Source organism: Diadema antillarum, unplaced genomic scaffold (assembly GCF_040938485.1).
Source record: "Diadema antillarum isolate AM-2024a unplaced genomic scaffold, OU_Dant_1.0 scf00000114, whole genome shotgun sequence".
NCBI lineage: Eukaryota > Metazoa > Echinodermata > Echinoidea > Diadematoida > Diadematidae > Diadema > Diadema antillarum.
This window is the reverse complement of record NW_027271003.1, coordinates 1582088-1600568: the sequence shown is the minus strand read 5'-3', so window position 1 is coordinate 1600568 and position 18481 is coordinate 1582088. Positions and strand designations below refer to the sequence as shown.

The window sequence follows — 18481 nt, the reverse complement described above, 5'->3', positions numbered from 1 at the left end:
GCTCATAAGATTACATTCTTGTTCTTGATTTTCGGAAAGTGTGTTATGCTATCTATAACTCATCATACTTATGTATGATAATAGTCTTAGATGAAAGAAAGATATTATACCTGATAATAGTCTTGTAGATCTAACTATAGTTTTGTTAGCAAACAAAGGTTTAGATAGATACTTTGGTAATGCTAGGGCCTCGACTAGTTCAGAGCAGTCATACTAATGGTCGCCCCGACCGACTCTACTAAGAACATACAGGTTCATCATACCCACGGTGAACAAAGGGACATGTGAGGGGATAATAACAGGAAATTGGTATCAGTGATTGCTGTTTTTTTTTTCCCTTGAGTATATCAACCATTGAATGTGTGAAAGTTTTAAGATGATTATCGTGGTAATTCTTTCTATCACGATCGTTGTTATTTAAGGCACCATTATCATTAGCATCGTTGAAATCGTATTTTTAATTTCTCCCTTATTGTCATGGACCAGGGACATTGCCAACCTGCTGATTAGCCACGACAAATGGCAGGAGGTGATGTCCGTCTGCAGCTCAGACCAGGAGACGGGCGAGAGGACAACGCCTATGAGAAAACTCATTAAAACCATGCCAGGTATACGTTCTTCCTTATCGAAAACTACCTCATAGTTGCATGTTCATTCTGACAGGCGTAGTTTGCGACTCGTGGTTTCCCTCGACTTTCCATACAAAATGTCGCTCCTGTTACATCTAGATTCTGCTTGCTACATTTTACACTGACCATGCTGAGGTCCGATTAAAGTAATTAGCTTAATAGCTGAGCTGCTGAATGAACAATGATAATTTTTTTCAAACAATATTTTATTTCGATTCCATCATCCATCCTTGATTACAATTCAACATCTAGTTGTTGTTGCTTGCTGCGTGACATTCCAAACATATGTCAAAATATCACAAAATAATTCTTAGGACTGTCATTGTGTCAATTTCTGGTTATTCTACTATACAACACTCAGTAACTGCTTCACAAATATAATCATCCCCGCAATAATTATAAAATCATTTTTTGATAATGGGTCAGCAAAACCAATATGTATGTACAGTACACAATACAAAATATACCCATTAACTGCATGCGTGCGTATACTCGTCACAGCAGTAATTATTAAATAATGAAATAAATTATTGTTAAGGGGTCAACAAAAGACCTACACACCTATGTACCAGGGGTCAACAAAAAACCTACATACCTATGTACACACATACATACAAAAGCTTTACAAATCTACATGATCAATGTCTGTACATAATCCATACCAGTCCTATAAAACATTACCCCTTCATCGCTCACCCGTATAACCTCATCAACACTTCCCCCTCTAGGCATACTCCAGGGATACCTCACTCCAGCACAGATACACACGCATATTTACGCACACACACACACGCGCGCCCACACAAACACCGAACATGATAATGTTTAGTCACAATCGATTACCTTGTTGATTGAGTACTATAATGTAGAAGTTATTGAGGACATTCAACCACAGACAGGTTTATTATTCTTTGAGAGTAGAGTGCCACTTTTCTTATCTGTTTGTTTGTCTATCTCTTTCAAAAAATAAATGTAACAGAAATAGCCGAGCGAGTGATGGACCGTTGCGTTCAGCGAAATCCCGAGGTGCGGCCGAACGATGCCGATTACTGGGTGGAGTTCTACTACGAGCTCCTGGAGGATTCGTTCTCCAAGTGGGAGAGACCGAAGGATTCTGACGGTGAGGAACATAATAATGTAGTCGAGTTGAACATTATGTCATCTCGCTTATTGATGCGTGAATTCCAGAGGTTTATTTCCCATTGTACAAAGACTTTCAAGCTCACAAAGTCGCTGTATTTCTTCAATTTTGTTTGCTTAAATCAACTTTCCGTATATGAACTACATGGATATTCTTCAAATCTTCATAAGATATATTCAGTAGGTTTCACAAGTTCAGACTATTATGTGACTGCTGTGACGTGAATAACATCATTACACGCCAAAAACAACTTAAATGAGTTCATTTTGAAGGCAAGATTCTTGCAAAGACGTGGACACGAACTGGAGATAAGTTTAGAAAACCCAAATGGACAACGCGATCATGCATTTTTCTCAGAAATTTAATCACGCCTCGCCATGAGAGTTTTTTTTTCCAAATGTAATTATTTATTACTTTAGTATCACGCTCCTTGCTTATGTTCTCAAAATTAAATATGTCAATTGTCTGAAAATCAATGATATATGACATTTGATACTTCAATAAATTCCAATAAGCCACCTTCTAGAAGATTCTAGAAGTTCTAGAAACAACTATTCAACACTGCAGACTAATGATACAAAGCATTGTTATTTCTTACATGTCGTATGAAATAACCATTGGGGATGATACTGTCTTATGATTACACAGTCGACACTGACAGTAATATGTCTCTTCCAACAGACGAAGAGGACGAAGACGATGATGATGATGATGATGATGATGAAGAGGAAGAAGAAAGGGACGACGAGGAAAACAAGGAAGATGCGAAACACAAGAACGGCGCTTTCGTTGTAGACGCTGAAGATTCTATCGGCAGCGGCGAACTTAAACAAACGGAGACATCCTTTATCTCTGAACCGAACGACAAAACGACTGCGAACGATACAGATGACGACGTCAAGAAGACCACCTCGGTCCCTGATGAAAAGGAGGAGACGACCACGACGACGACAGACCAGTATGACTCCAGAGGACATCTAAAGGTCGACGCGACACCGTATACGACAATCTCCAAGGACATTGCACTCAGTCATCCTCTCAATATTATGGTGAGATATAAAAAATAGCCTCAATTCATGTCAGGCTGCTGTCAGCATGCTCAGAATGACAATAGAGCTTGCGGTGAAAACTCGTCCAATCGTCAATTCCTGAAAATTCAGGCTAAGTTCCAATTTACATAGGGTAACTTGAGTGTTCATCGTCACACAGAATGTCAAGCGTCAACTCAGCCTTGATTAGTTTCTGTCTGTCCATGTAATTTGATAGTTTGTTTCCTTCCAGTTCAGTCATATCAATTTCGGACACTTCAAATCAAGTTATAAGATCAGTTCAGTTTGGTTCAATTTTGTTTAAGGCAGCCAAGCTCGATTTATTTCATGTCACTTTGTTTTAGCCTATTCAGTTCGATTCACATTAAGCAAGTTCAGGATTTCATTATAAATCTAGTTACATTTGTAAGCTTATTTGTTATTTATCTTAGAGGTAACTCTGATCTACACCCATTCGAAACAATATTGAAAGAATGTTGATGTTATTATTTGAAGCTATAGGTAAGAAGAGTCAAAATCAATACAGAGTGAAAGTCAGCACATAGTCACTTTTAAAAGCGGTGTCATCTTATATCACGTATATAGCAAAGTGTATGTTTGTGACATATTTGAATAATCACAAGCCATTGAAATCGATTTTCTCAAAAGTTTTAGATGTTTCGTCACAGGTCTCCGCCCAGCGGACTAATCTGCTATCTCACCCATTGGTGGCTAGCCTCCTCAATCACAAGTGGAGTAAAGTGGGACGATTCTTCTTCTGGGCCTCTTTGGTATTCTACTTCCTCTTCGTAGCCATGCTTACGGGCTATGTCCTCGTCGTTCCGCCAAGTTACTATGTGCGCTTCGCCAACGCCACCGATGGTGTGACGTGGTTCACAAACGGCGAGGAGCGCTGGGTGGGAGAGTTTTCCGAGGCCACACTCTTCTTTTTCGGCCGTATTGGCGACTGGATTATACTTATACTTGCCATCATCAATGTCATTCGCGAAGTAAGCTTGTGAAAAGATTCATCGTATCGTTTCCATGCTCTTACAAAAACAAAGAATTAAACATGACTGGATGCTACATCGGTGGAAGCGTCCTTTATACTTTACTGTAGTACCATATTAAAGAAAAGACATTGATTCGCATTAAAGGAAAAATGTTTAAAAACAGTTGAATTGTTAGTCGCTGGTCAGTAACCAGTTATTCATAATTGTGGGGATAATTGTGATACAGATTCCTTGCATAAACAACGCAGCAATGTGTGTAGCATCTGTTTGAAAGACGGTGTTTTGACGAAATAACATTTTAACATAAATCAACTGGCACAGAACATACACTAATCACTGATTGCTGACCTTGTAAGATTAACTCATCCTGTCTGAGTAGAGCTATATTACAGTAAGATGATATTGATATTTTTAGGTCTTAGTCTTTAGAGGGTTATCGCAGAATACAATGACGTTTGGAGTGCTCAGCACCGATAACTTTTATAGTTTTCATTCTGCGAGATATGAACATGGTATGACTGTTCATACATCCTCTCATTTCAGACATTTATTGGCGTAGACAAGCCAAGTTCTAGTACTGTTCTTTTTCTTTATATCGGATCATTTCAAAATGTACTTGGATCTTTGATTCTGTACAGGAGAATATTAATGTTTCCGGTCGTAATTTCCCCTTGTAATGATTTTTCCTATTTTTTTGTTATTGATAAATCAAATAGTTTATTTCTTTCTCTCTTGTCCTTCCTTAAACAGCTTTTCCAGTTGTTCCTTCAACGCAGATCGTACTTTGGCTTTGGTAATCTGATAGAATGGTCCCTCTACATTCTTGCCATTCTACTCGTCCTTCCTCTGAGCCGGGTTCAATACTACAACGGAATAAGCATACGACTGGTAGGGGGGTTTCCCAATCCGTACCGTGTTTTTATTTTTCAGATTTCGGGGGCGACTCAGAGTGGCAGACGACATCTTAAAACGTCATGCACAAACCCTGTCTGTCACAACAGCTCTTTAATCAAGAAGCAGATATCTGGATTGTATTCATTTCCACTTCGACAAGGTTTTATGTTCCTAAAGCGACGAAAGATTAAAGGGCCCCTGAAGTCCAAATGCATGCTGATTTGTGTTGGTTTATGATACCCTCAACATCACTTTTGCGGTGAAACGAATATCTAGAAACATTCCATATATCTTTAACGATTTTGTCTTCTATTTTTCTTCAGATTACTTGGGAAAGCCCACGAAAAAGCCTTCCAAATCAATATTCCTCAGATGATCTCATCTGTCAATCATTGCTAAAGTACTGAAATGTTTAACAAAAGACATTGGAATGCACCTTCCCCTCGACTCAGTATAACTTGCATGTTTCCTCGCCATGCCTTTTGTTAGTCACATGAATATCACAGAAACATGCAAGTTATGCTGAGTCGAGGGGAAGGTGCATTCCAGTGTCTTTTGTTAAACATTTCAGTACTTTAGCAATGATTGACAGATGAGGTCATCTGAGGAATATTGGTTTGGAAGGATTTTTTGTGAGAGTTACCAAATAATTTAAATAAAATAGAAGAAAAAAATCGTTAAAATATATGGAATGTTTCTAGATATTCGTTTCATCGCAAAAGTAATGTTGAGGGTATCATAAATCAATACAAATCAACTTGCATTTGGATTTCAGGGGCCCTTTAAAGGGGGATGTGTTCTTGCGGGAAAGTGTAAGATAGCTAACAGTTATGCTCACGTTAATGAGCATATGAGTGGTGTTAAAGAGAGGACACAACTGTTACATATCCAATACCGCATATTGTAGGCGTTGAAAAAAAAGAACAACTAAGCATTTCACAGTGTGTCTCTTCTTCTGTGCTAGTAAAGCCCCACGTTGATTGCTATCACCCATAACTTTGTCCTACTTGTATAATAATTTCTGATTTTCAACTCTGACGTTACAGGACTGGCAGTGGCAATGTGGGGCGGTAGCCGTGTTCCTTGCGTGGATCAACCTCATTCTCTTCATACGGCGGTTTTCGGTGCTCGGAATCTACGTGATCATGTTCATAGGTGAGAAAGAGAAACTCAATTGAGTACAAATTCTAATTCATTTTGAAGATGTATGTTGGCACTCTCGTCTTCTGTAAGGTTATAATAGTAGAAGTAGTAGTAGTGCTAGTGCGATAGCTCAGCAGTTACATCATGATATCATTCTATGAATATCGACCTCAGCGGAAGAGGCATCTTTGTGGCAAGAGAATAGTCTCACATAATAGGTCTTGTGCAAAAAGTATAGCAGGTCTTATCTATAAATAAAGCTTTACATATATTTTGTCTATAATATAATCGCTCGCACACACACACACACACACACACACACATATATATATATAAAGAAAATTGGTCTGCTCGGCATCTTGATGATAATAAGTTAACGAATCAGTAGAAGAAGAACGCCGTAAAAAAATAATAATCATAATAATAATAATAAATCATAGATCTTGAAGATCTTAAAAACGGAGCATAGCTCTCAAATACTGAAAGGCAAGGTCACACTCTTCATCAGTGCCCATGGTGTGACAAAAGATCTTAATCAAACCCGTTTCTGAAACAGACATGAAAACACGTCTGATCATGGGCAGACGGATTTTGAAACTCACCTTTCAAAGAAGTCACCGCGCTAAACAGATGGAGGTAGCACACAATGTCCATAGTGACGCATCCAATGACGCGTAGTCATGACTGCAAGATGACATGGCAAATCTCCGGCTCCAAAACAGTGAATCTGAAAAGGGCCTCATCGCCAACAGTCGGAAGAGTAGCAGAAAATGTACACAGTACAGAAACGTAATAAGAAAATTGTTCTGCTCGGCATCTTGATGATAATACGTTATGATCAGACGTGTTTTCATGTTTCAGAAACGGGTTTGATTAAGATCTTTTGTCACACCATGGGCACTGATGAAGAGTGTGACCTTGCCTTTCAGTATTTGAGAGCTATGCTCCGTTTGTAAGATCTTCAAGATCTATGATTAATTATTATTATTATTTTTTTATTTTTTTTACGGCGTTCTTCTTCTACTGATTCGTTAACTATATATATATATATATATATATATATATACATACATATACATATACATATAATTCTTTATGTGTTTATAAGTATTCATATCAACCATACATTTTCTGTACACAGTTTCATGCATCATGAATATCATGGAAAACGACAAACTCTTACGTCAAGGAACATTCCTCATATCTGTGCGAAACAGTTCTATTTATGTGTGTATGTGTGTGTGTGTGTGTGTGTGTGTGTGTGTGAAATTTATCTTTCAATTCGAAATATATGTGACGTGATTTATGAAGTTATTTTTTTTTCAATATGTTTGGTTTGAAAAGGATAACAATAGGAAGAGATGAACCTGGAGTACATCACTTATATAATGCATGCCTCAGACCAGCGTTATATTTTCAATTTCCAGTCTATCATAATGTTTTATAATTGTTAATGACAGACGATATTTTTTTTTTCTTTTCAGACATTGTCCGTACCTTCATGAAGTTCGTTCTGGTGCTAATTCTCTTCGTCGTGGCTTTCGCTCTCGCCTTTTACACCCTTCTGATGAACCAGGTAACCAATGAGAGGAAATATGCCAGCGACAAATAACGCTCGAAATTATTTTTATTATGTTTCTCGTATGCCGTGTCACCTGCCATATCACTATACAGGGACATGTAGGCCTTTACGTTTTCAGAATAAAACAATTACATGTACTTTGCTTCACCTATTTTTTGTTTGTGCTCACTAGATTTATCAAAGTATCTTCCCCACAGGGTCCGTATACTCATCTGCTCAGAACAGAATTGTATATACATGTTACGTAAAAACGTTTTTTTTTTTTTTCTCCCGCTGTAGCAACCATTCCATCGGATCGAATATTCTTTCGCCAAGACTTTCGTAATGATGATTGGCGAGCTGGATTTTGGGAACATCTTCCACAGTCAGAACTACCTGAACACGGAAAACACTCTGGCGGATGGAGAGGAAGACTACTTCTTGTCTTCTGTCTTCTATCAGAGCATCACCTACGTCATTTTTACACTCTTCCTAGTTATCATGTCAATCCTCATCATGAATCTTCTGGTAAGTTTGGAGGAAAAAATGATATTGCTACATGGAGACGGCTTCTATATCACGTATAATACATTTCTGTTCAACTTCTGAAATGACTGCTCAAACATAAATCCATTGATTATTAGTTTATACCACCTCATGGATTTGAATGTTGCCTCTTCAGTGATAGCACAGTTTTTCCAAGGAGTCTTGTATTTAATAATACCCGACGTTAAGTAATAACCATTGTGCACCTACTTTACTACAAGCAATCATGGGTGAAACGTCTTGTCCAAAGATGTAAGCACTTGGCAAGATTCTAACCACTGATCTCATTTCTTAGGCTCTAGAGCCTTATCCACTGGACCATATAGGTCTGTCTGTAGATGGATAGATAGTTAGATGGACAAAGAAATATGCCCTATTACACATGATATGAAAGAGCGAGTAAATTCAAGCGTTTTGAGCAAAACGAGCCTAGTCTCAAGCTCCACAACTCTCCCCTGGCACGTTTTCAAGACAACTGACATGACTGATGGCGGTATATAGTTCGAAGTATATATATCATTAAAACACTTTTTTTTTAGCTTCAGATAAAACATGTATAGCATTATGTACGCACGTGATCTTTCAGGTCGGTCTGGCGGTAGATGATATTCACGCCATCCAAGAGAAGGCCAAGTTACATCGTCTTGCGATGCAGGTATGTATACTCATTTTCCTTTCTAAAGTTGCTCGTCAGTCACTGATTTTTCAGACAGTCGTATTGTGAATTTCAAACTTGAACCGGGTGCTACAACTTGACCATCATGGCAAAGGCCAGTGTCAACTTTCGAATGTGCTGTATTTTGTTGTTGTTGCTGTTGTTTCTTAGATAAAAGGAGCCATCTTGAGCCATTTTCACGTGATTGTGGGATCAAATTTGATGGCAAGAGGATTCCTTTATGAAAATACACTCTTCTGCCATAATCATTCTGTAGAAGACAGGCAACAGAAAGGGATTTTGTAGTGTACCTACAGAATACAGATACACCCTTTTGCCAGAAAAGCGGCACTTGTCAGGTTTTCTTGGCGGAAAGGAGTATTTAGTAGAATGACCCTCATCGTGGTAATGAGTAATGTGGTAATTTAAAGAAGAAGAAGAATATATCTGAAGTATACAAAACCTGAAACGGACTGCCATCATCAGATTTCTATTTCTGCTATAATGGCTGTAGAGCAATATATTGTAAAAGCCGAGCTTTAAAGATCATTAATAGCATATCCTTTTTTGCAAATGTCAAGATATGTGGCATGAATAAAGGTTGATTCGAGACTGTAACGGTAGAGCTTCTGTAATCATTCATGGTTTCATCAACAGGTGGAATTGGTGATGGAAGTCCAGCAAGCTCTCCCAATCTTTATTTGGCGGTCGGCCGTTATCCGGCGCCAACGTTTCTACGTGAATCGAGCGCGCCTGGCTTGGTTAGAGAAGTGGTACCGCGCCCTCACCGGAGACAAACATGTGTTACGTCAGGCTTCCAAGATCTGCATCAAGAACCAATCACGGGTGAGTCGAGCTGGGCGGTTAACACTGTCATTGGTTTGATGGCTCTATGTTAAAAGCATAACCGTCATCCCAGATTGCAAAGAAAGTATCCCAAAAATATTTATAGTAATTTGAAGTGAAAGATTTATTTGATGAGAAAACGAAAAATGCGTAGGCTAAAAGAATCCTGCGCTTACTGATATCAACACTCCATTAGCATGAACATTAAATCATGTTTTAATTGTTATCAATATCACCCCCGGGTTTTTTTTTTAGAAATCTGTCAAGTTTTAACATTCCAGAATTTGTTGTTGTTGTTGTTGTTGTTGTTCAGTTATGATTTTTTTTTTCATTTTTAGTATTGTGAAGTTATAGTGATCACAATTTATTCGTTAAAATCAGCTCTTGGGAGTGTAATGACTGATATAACGCGTCTTATACCATTATTGTAGAACTGGCTTTTTAAAGTCCATTTTGTAAATACCTAATACCTCTTTCATAAACTCAATTATGCGGATAATATCCGCATAATTTGGTCGTAAAATCGGAGCGGGGCAAGAATTATCCGCTTTTTTTCGACGCTTCTATTATCCGCATAATAGCAGCATCGGGACCAGATTTGGAGTTTGTGAACGCAAATCCAAAGTTATGCGGATAATTGCCGGGGTGCGGTCACAGGAGGGACGTGTGCAGTCACTATGACGATTATCCGCCTTTTTCAGGACGGGCGCTCGTAAAAAAAAAAAAAAGTGCGGGTAATTTTCAGAGTTTGTGAACGCATTTTTTATTGAAATGTCCGCATAATTCTTAGGCGGATAATTGGAGGATGAGTTTATGAAAAGGGTATAAGAGACACTCAGACAAGTACATTAATCCATTGTTTCAAATGTTAAAACAGGTGACACAGCAAAATTATAACGTAGGAAAAACATATAGGGCCTATGTATGTCTTAATTCCTCATTCATTCCTTATCTTCATTTGCATTAGTAGATTAAAATATACAAGGAATGTTTGAAGTTTTACATTTCATTGAATAATAGCGCAGAATATAGAATGAATTATATAGATGATTGTGGGATTCTGAACCCCATTGTCAAAATTACATTTCTGTCCCAGGGCGACGTCATGCATGAAACGGTTACGACTGATCAACTCTTCACTAATCTGAAATATCGTCTGAAGCGAATCGATACCAAAGTAGAAACCATTGGCGGTACTGTGAACGATGAGATAGCAAAGCAGGCCGGCAGAGACGCAGAGATATCGCACGTGCGGTCGGAACAGAAGAGTTTGAAGGATCGATTTGATCGGATGGAGAAGAAGATAGACGCGTTGCTTAAACATGGTGGGGTAAAGTTAGACGAAGAATCGTAAGATCGATCTGAATTGACTCGATCACTGCGTCCCATTGTGTGAGTTCCCATTACTATGTACATGCTTTGCGTCTTTATGTGTGTGTGTGTGTGTGTGTGTGTCTTTTTTTTAAAGTCGATTATTCAACAGTTACTTAATAGAAAGGCACGTGTAATTAAAATCCACTTATCAAAATAAATTTAGGATGCTTCCGTTGTAACAAAGTCCTCGGGACAGGCAGTTTGCTTTTGTTGCATCGAAACTTCTTTAGAGTCGAACAAAATGAAGTGTACACAGATATAAAGATGATAAAAATAAGACTTGAATTGTTACATGTTTAGAGCAAATGTCGATAATAGGCCTATAAGTTCTATATAGTTTTGTGATAAATTACGTGCACGCATAAGTTATATGCACGAAGTTTGTAGACTTTTGTAAGACAATAGTGTATAGAGTTTTATCAGTAACTATGGTCGTCATATCAAATGCATAATATGCACTTTATGAATTATGAGTGATAGCTTGATTGATTATAAATGACATGATATATCGAATAGGCCCTACATGATCTTTTGGTTCAAATTAATATGAGTTGCGAAATGATATTATTATTAGTCGCACTACGCAATATTCACTGTACGATGTAACTGGGTCAGTCTTTTTAGTGATAGCATAATTTTTATGAGTCGTGTCTCGTGTTTAAGTTTCACTGTGCATGTACTGTGTGCACAACTTTATGTATACTTAATGTTATCGGTGTGCGGTAGAGTACTTAGAAATTCAAAACTTCTGACAAAAAGTATTTTGTTATTGAAATGTTTGTTGCTATATCTTCGTTGTCATCAAATTAAGTTTTTCTGGAGGGAACATGCATTTTTTTCCTCTTTCTGTCATAACTTTTTCCTCTGCTGTCCGAATGCTGTTTTTTTTTTCATTTCTATATTTCATAGATGCCGTGTGTGCATATCCTGTATCATTGTTAATCACGTTTAGCCCATGCTGCTATTCTCGTTATTTTTCCTAATTGTAATTAATTAATTTTAATTTTAAAATTATTTTAAATTTCGGATTATTCCATGTTTACTGCCTCAGGACAGTGTTAGATTTGGTTTCGGTTCGAATTATTATCCTACTACCAAGATGCCCCGAAGTTTGATATCTTTGAACATTATAAGCATTAATCTTCAAATCATTATTTTTCGTTTTTAGATATAAGATTTAGGAAACTTTCCTTTGAAATGTTATGATAATATCACATTAAGAGTATTGCAGCGATACAGTTTGGAATTCTGGAGACTGCATATTGTTTAACCTGTACATCTTTCTGTCTCATTCTTCTCCCCCTCGTTTTACTTAAAGGTCCAGTTTACCTTTGGGAGCAGTGATTTAAAAAAATGTTCAAAATATCACATGTGATGTATATGTGTAGGTCTGTTGTATCACAAGACATCCTGCCATATATAATTTTCGCAACTAAGCCTAAAATATAAGGAGATATCAGTGTTTTTCTCAATAAACCGTAACTGTGTAGACGGTTTAGTCTGGAAACATTTTTATTATAACTATCATTCACATTTTGTGAATTTAACAACACTTAACATCGATCATACGGATTCAAATTTTTAGAGTGGTTGTTTCTATCCCTAACTCACATTTAAGAACTATTTTAAAGCACTAATGCTGGGTTTTTGTTTCATCTGCAAATGGTAAATTATGTCTTTAACCTGTTCCATACTGAGTTCTGAAATCCCCATAGACTTAATACACAGGCTTCCATGTTCCTGAATGGAACGGGTTAACCTATAGTTTCATGAAAAGCTTCTCTTTCATGAAAAGTTTCATGAAAAGCTTCTCTTTCAAAACTTGATCTTCTGTATACTGTGACAAACCATTTTTTTTTGTCTTTATACCTATGGTACTTGTTCAAGAAGATGTATACCAATGTGTCTTGACTCATATGATGATTGTTATGTTTGAGATTACATCATGTTAAATCCTTTTCAATTATTGATTGATATTTCAAATCTCTCCTCATACATTGGAAGAGAATTAGCGTAAGCGAAGACGATCATTTCTTCCGGCTGAACCAATACAGCAGAGCTTACATGACAGTGTTCCAGTTGTCAGCTCTGTCGAGAAAAATCTCCCAGCGTTTATGGCCAAATGTAAAGATTGTGAAAAACAGTAAAGTGGGAGCAGATCAACCAAAGAAAAATATTTTCTGGTGCAAAGTCAAGTTCATCTCGAGAAAGAAAATTACCATATTTTCAATGCAGTGACACGTCATCTAATATGACAATACCTGGCTAGATGTTAAAGAACTGCTATGGTCAAATGAGTCTATTATTATGTTGACTTCCTTTGTTTTGTGAACCACGGAAGTTTTGTGCTTGTAATTTTATTACAGATAAAACGGAGTAATTTTGGACTACAATCTACATTCATTACCTGATCACTGAGATATATCATCTAAATTCACCTTTCTGGGAGAGGATAAGATATGCTAAGTCGTTGATTTTATGTTCAATTTATGTAACTAGCCAAAATAATATTAAATGTGACTGTTATAATTGTTATTATTGCAGAATATAATCATGTAAAGGTTAAAGGGGCTGTACAGTACTGGTTAAGGTGGGGATTCGTGTTTTGAACATTCCTAAGAGAGATAATGAGAAACCTCTTATGAAATATGAAAGAGCATGTAATTTCAAGAAGGATTCAACGTTTATTTGATGAAAATTGGTTTTGAAATGGCTGAGAAATGTTATTAATGAAAAATGAAAAGTTTATACAGTAGTAACCTTAAAAATTTAATAGAATAGTTGGTCTGGTTTTTTTTTTGCCAGTTTTTTTTTTTTTTTTAGAGAGTGTGAGAGAGAGAGACATGTGAAAAATTGAAATGAAGAAATGCGTTATAAACAAAATAAAACGAATTCTTGCTGTCGGTGACTGATCTTGTAAACCTGGAACGGGTGCACCTTATCATGTTGAGATGCAGACCATAATTCATTCCGGCCGACTTCACGGTGATGAAGCCACGAAAGGCAAGAAACATCTTTTGAAGGATGACGTTTATTGGTGCAGAAAACCGAAAGTTGAAATGCTTCAAAGAATATTTCAATTAAGAATTATTTCTAAATTTTGAATGTTAAACACCAAATAATATCATCAGGGGTCATAGACACAGGACCGGAACTGGATGTCAAGGGGCCTTTATTGGACAACTTTTGAAATCAGGTTCTTTGACTTTGGATTGTAAAAACTCATTGCATATAATGACTTCACAAAAACAATGTGCACACAATTTTGAAAACAACAACAACAACAACAACTCAAGATTTCAGTCGGTAAAAGGATGAAAAGACTTACCTACATTAGTTTAAGTGTAACCAGCGATCGAAATTTCAAAATTGAAAATTAACAATCAGTCAAATCTATAGCGGATAGAAATTTGTTTACCTTGACTTTTCGACGTAAATCGGTTTTTTTCCTATATTGTTATGCTTGGTTGTTTATTTATTTCCTTTATTCAGTTTTATAAACTTTTTAAGATTTTTTTCCGACCATGAGCTTTTTTTTAACGTCTTGGCCAAGTTTGTCACTGAAATATTACACATCTAATTCGTTTTTTGAAGTGCGTTGAGGGGCCCACATTCTACAAGCATTGCCTTTTTAGTGGGTCTCTCCATTTTTTGATATTTTGGGTAATGTTATATCGTTTATATCACTTCAGTCAATTTTCATTACAACATTATTTGTTACTCCAAGGTCCCACAATTATGTTTTCTCAATTTACTCTGTTTTGATTATATGCAACCTTATTATCTGTTACCAAAGAAAGTGAAACGTTTATGTTCTTTTCGAAAAATGAAATAAAGTTTGAATTGAATTGAATATACAGTGTTGATTTGTTTCTTTAACATTCTGTATTGTTTATTTGACACACGGGGAGAGGTACGTACCATGTTCCAAGCATATACCATACGATACCATACCACATCTGGATACTATATATTATATGCATACTACGCCAAGCCATACCCTTGTATAGTATAGATTTACCATAAAATATATCAAACATGCATACTAAAATAAGTTTCAAGTATACTTTTTTTCTGGTGCAAGTTAAGCAAAATTCTAGAGAGAGAATCTGTAAAACAATAATTATGAAATTTTATATTGACATTGGTTAGATATGTTTACAAAAAGCACAGACCTGTATCTTTGAGAAGAGATCTTTGAGAGCTTTGAATCCTCAAAAGCTGTGTACACAAAGCTCAAATTGTGTTATAGACAATCTTTCTTAAGTTCATTACAATCCCTCAAGAAGCATCTAAATACTTTTCTATCCCTCTACACCGGGATTAATTCACATTGACAAAGGACATCATTTGCATGATAACATTACGATCTATACAGATGAAAAAAAAAATCCTGCCACATGTGCTATATTGGTTTCCGTAAATCTTCTGATTATATAAAGCATTGTTATACTGAGTAGTTGATCCATTCAGTTCTAACATTCCCATTACCATTTTAACGAGTAACGTTATCATGCTACAGCTACCTTAGGAAGTTTTAATACAAGTATGATTGAAAAGAATATTATATAACATTACTAAATATAAAACAAAACCATACTATTTTCGTTTCATCGCTTAAAAAGAAACATGGTTTGACAAACATATTGTAAAGTTACACATAAAAAGAATACGTGTATGCTAAATACAGTATAAAAAATCTGCTCAATTTCTATGCACAAAAGGAGGCAACGTCCGATGACGTGACGCAGACTAGCTTCATGTTGCCCAATGATTGTTTACATGACCTTACCCACATTCAAACGTAGTCATGGACTTGCAGGGGATGAAAATTTGATGGAGTTGATTTGTTCTGCTCCGATTGCAATCTGATCTATAGTGTAATAAATGTATGTCCTTGCGTCAGGAAATTACGATTTGACTTCAGGACTATTTTTTGTTGTTGACAGAACTGAGATTTATTGTAGCTGAAGCACATTGGTGCATGTCTTCTCTGAGAAATATCAAAGCAATGAACAGAAAATAGTATGGTACAGCGCAGAAGACCTCTTGCTTTGAGATACAGAATTGGCAGCATTTAATCATAAATGTGTATTTCACTGTCTTATACAAGTATACTCTACTGTCTTCAGCGGTATATTCAAGTATTTCGAACATTGTTATTGCTGCATTCTTAAAGTGTAAACGCTTCAATGTTTTTAAAGCACGTTTCTTCTTTATACATACACAATACATTATAGTGCTATCACAATCCTTTTCAAACAAACACATCACAAGCAACTTACATAAAAAGTCCATGATGCAATATATCACCACGTACGAAACTAAACGCTGAATGTATACAATGTATTAAAAGACAGTGAGAATGAAATATGACAATGAGATAATACAGTACTTCAACGAGTAAAGCAACATACGGGAATAAAGCGCGAAGTGGCAGTTTGCGGCATGCGACTTGCTCCTGATGTGCTTCAGACCAGGGACGTCAGAGGAAAAACACCTCCCTGTTCAGACCAGGGAGGTGAGAGGTCACCTCCCTGTTCAGACACGTATCACCATTATGACTAGAGACAGGTTTAGAGATCAGTGGTTCAGCTAATACTAGCCATTTCAAAATTAAGAGTTACATAAGACATTATCACCGATATGGAGAGATATTTGATTTGATTTGATTTGATTTGATTTGATTTATTCTCTGTATGCATCAGTCTGCAGGAAGCCTTATTTTGCAGCAGTAACTCCTAACATTATAATGTATAATGATATATGAATTTTTTATGGTACTATATACACCAGTTATTTCCTAGAATTTCCACGATTATGACACATAAGAATATAGAAAGACATATAGGATGAAGGGTGCCAGAAATGTGTACGATCGGTTGGCATCACAGACAGAGTGAGATACACTGAGACTGAGAAAGTACTTTGATATCAAGCACACACTTCAATCCATTCTATTGCGAGTACCAGCAAAAAGTTTGAAGATGCACGGAAGGACGTACACGTCAAAAATCCCTTATTGATTATCATCAATTAATATCAATACATGCACATTTACATATGAAGTCCAGTACATGATATGTCATGAGATCATACAATAAGATAACAAAATAATGTTAAAGATGATTAACACAAGAAAATCAATACATACCATTAAAAAACAACAATATAAACATCAATATTCCTTCTTTATACAACACCTAAAAAGAATGTAACTATCCAATTGGTCGATTGCCCATCACGCTCCTAAAAGTACCATCTCACGATGTGGCTGTCAGCCGTGCAATTTTGCTTGAGCAAAGATGGATAGCGCATGGCTGGCGTCGCCAATTTCTATTGACTCCCATGTTAAACTCACAATTGACTCATAGTTTTTGTTCCATTGCACGGCTCTGATGTCACAATAAACTCACTATTGCCGAGCGAACTCAACAATTACAAGCGCGCTTACAATGCTGTACCTTGGTCATTTCTTTTTGTTAAAGATCTTCAATTGATTGGACTTGCGTAAGTATACGTACATGGTGACAGTGACGGTGCAGCTACTAATACGTCTTTCACGGAAAATGGTTGCCATTTCTCTGCTGAATTCAAGAATCTGTGTAGACCACATCTGTTAACGTTCTAGGTGTTGTATGAAACAAATAGTGCATTTTCTTTACTCATGCAATGGAACAAGATTTCACACTCGTGACCATTCACTATTTGTATTTTATGAAATGGGTTCAAGAATGTAGCCAATTGGAAGCGCTGAAATGAGTCACGTGTGCGTGCATTAATTTCTTACTAACATGCACGGCCGTGCAAAAAAGCGTAAAGTCACTGACGTCACAATGTTTACACTAGCAGTGCACACTCAATCAGTTGTTACAAGTGCGTCGCGCGCTACTATACACGCTGTCAATCCTGTAAACAACTTCTAGTTCGGGCTGCCAGCAGCCGGCCTTTCTTGTGCATAACATGTGGCGTACAATACTCTTATACGTACTTAAATGTGCGGGATTTCCGAGTGCGACGTGCGTAAATGTTTGGGACGAACATCTTCGGACATCTTGACTTTTGAGCGAGTGCTACATGTAGCTGACTGGTATTGACCCACAAAGGTACATGAAAAATGCTGTTAGTTTTTGACCCATTTTATAAATCAAATAATACACAGGTTTGAGTTCGTGACGTTAGCTCACTCTCGGGTATATACAACGTAGTGCAACATGTTTCACAATTGTAAATACCCTCGAGTGCGCTACATCTCCACTAACGCACTCTCACCTGTGTATTATACTATTATTTGTATATTATTGGACAGAGAAAAACATGGCTACAACATGGAACCTTTGAAGACTACCCCTATATCTGAGGAGTACCCACTAAGTTCTTTATGAGGGATGGTAAAGGTCGTAATTCCTCATGAAGATTGTACGCATTCGAACTGACGTGTTCATTAATAATAGTTTGATAAGCTAGTTCGCATTACAGGAGACTCTAAAATGCTTGGATAGGCGTAATAAAATTCTACATAAAAACAAACACGAATGAAAGCACATAAGCACATACGCTGTACACATACACATGCACATAACAAAATTAATAAACACCAAGTGTTATAATCCTTGGAAACTCCCTAAGGGACATGGTAATCGAAGCCATT

At 36.8% G+C, this 18481-nt stretch overlaps 1 protein-coding gene across 1 annotated transcript in view; it reads left to right on the top strand.

Annotated features, from left to right (window-relative positions):
• Positions 1-10873, top strand: part of LOC139719779 (uncharacterized) — a 30938-nt gene extending 20065 nt beyond the window's left edge. Inside the window, exons 13-23 of the mRNA XM_071631163.1 lie at positions 487-608; positions 1609-1749; positions 2452-2819; positions 3488-3808; positions 4562-4699; positions 5752-5860; positions 7333-7424; positions 7710-7937; positions 8542-8610; positions 9268-9456; positions 10553-10873. Of these exons, the coding sequence (XP_071487264.1) occupies positions 487-608; positions 1609-1749; positions 2452-2819; positions 3488-3808; positions 4562-4699; positions 5752-5860; positions 7333-7424; positions 7710-7937; positions 8542-8610; positions 9268-9456; positions 10553-10810 (2035 nt within the window). The 3' untranslated portion in view covers positions 10811-10873. The remainder of the gene's footprint in view (positions 1-486; positions 609-1608; positions 1750-2451; positions 2820-3487; positions 3809-4561; positions 4700-5751; positions 5861-7332; positions 7425-7709; positions 7938-8541; positions 8611-9267; positions 9457-10552) is intronic.
• Positions 10874-18481: the final 7608 nt, after the last annotated feature.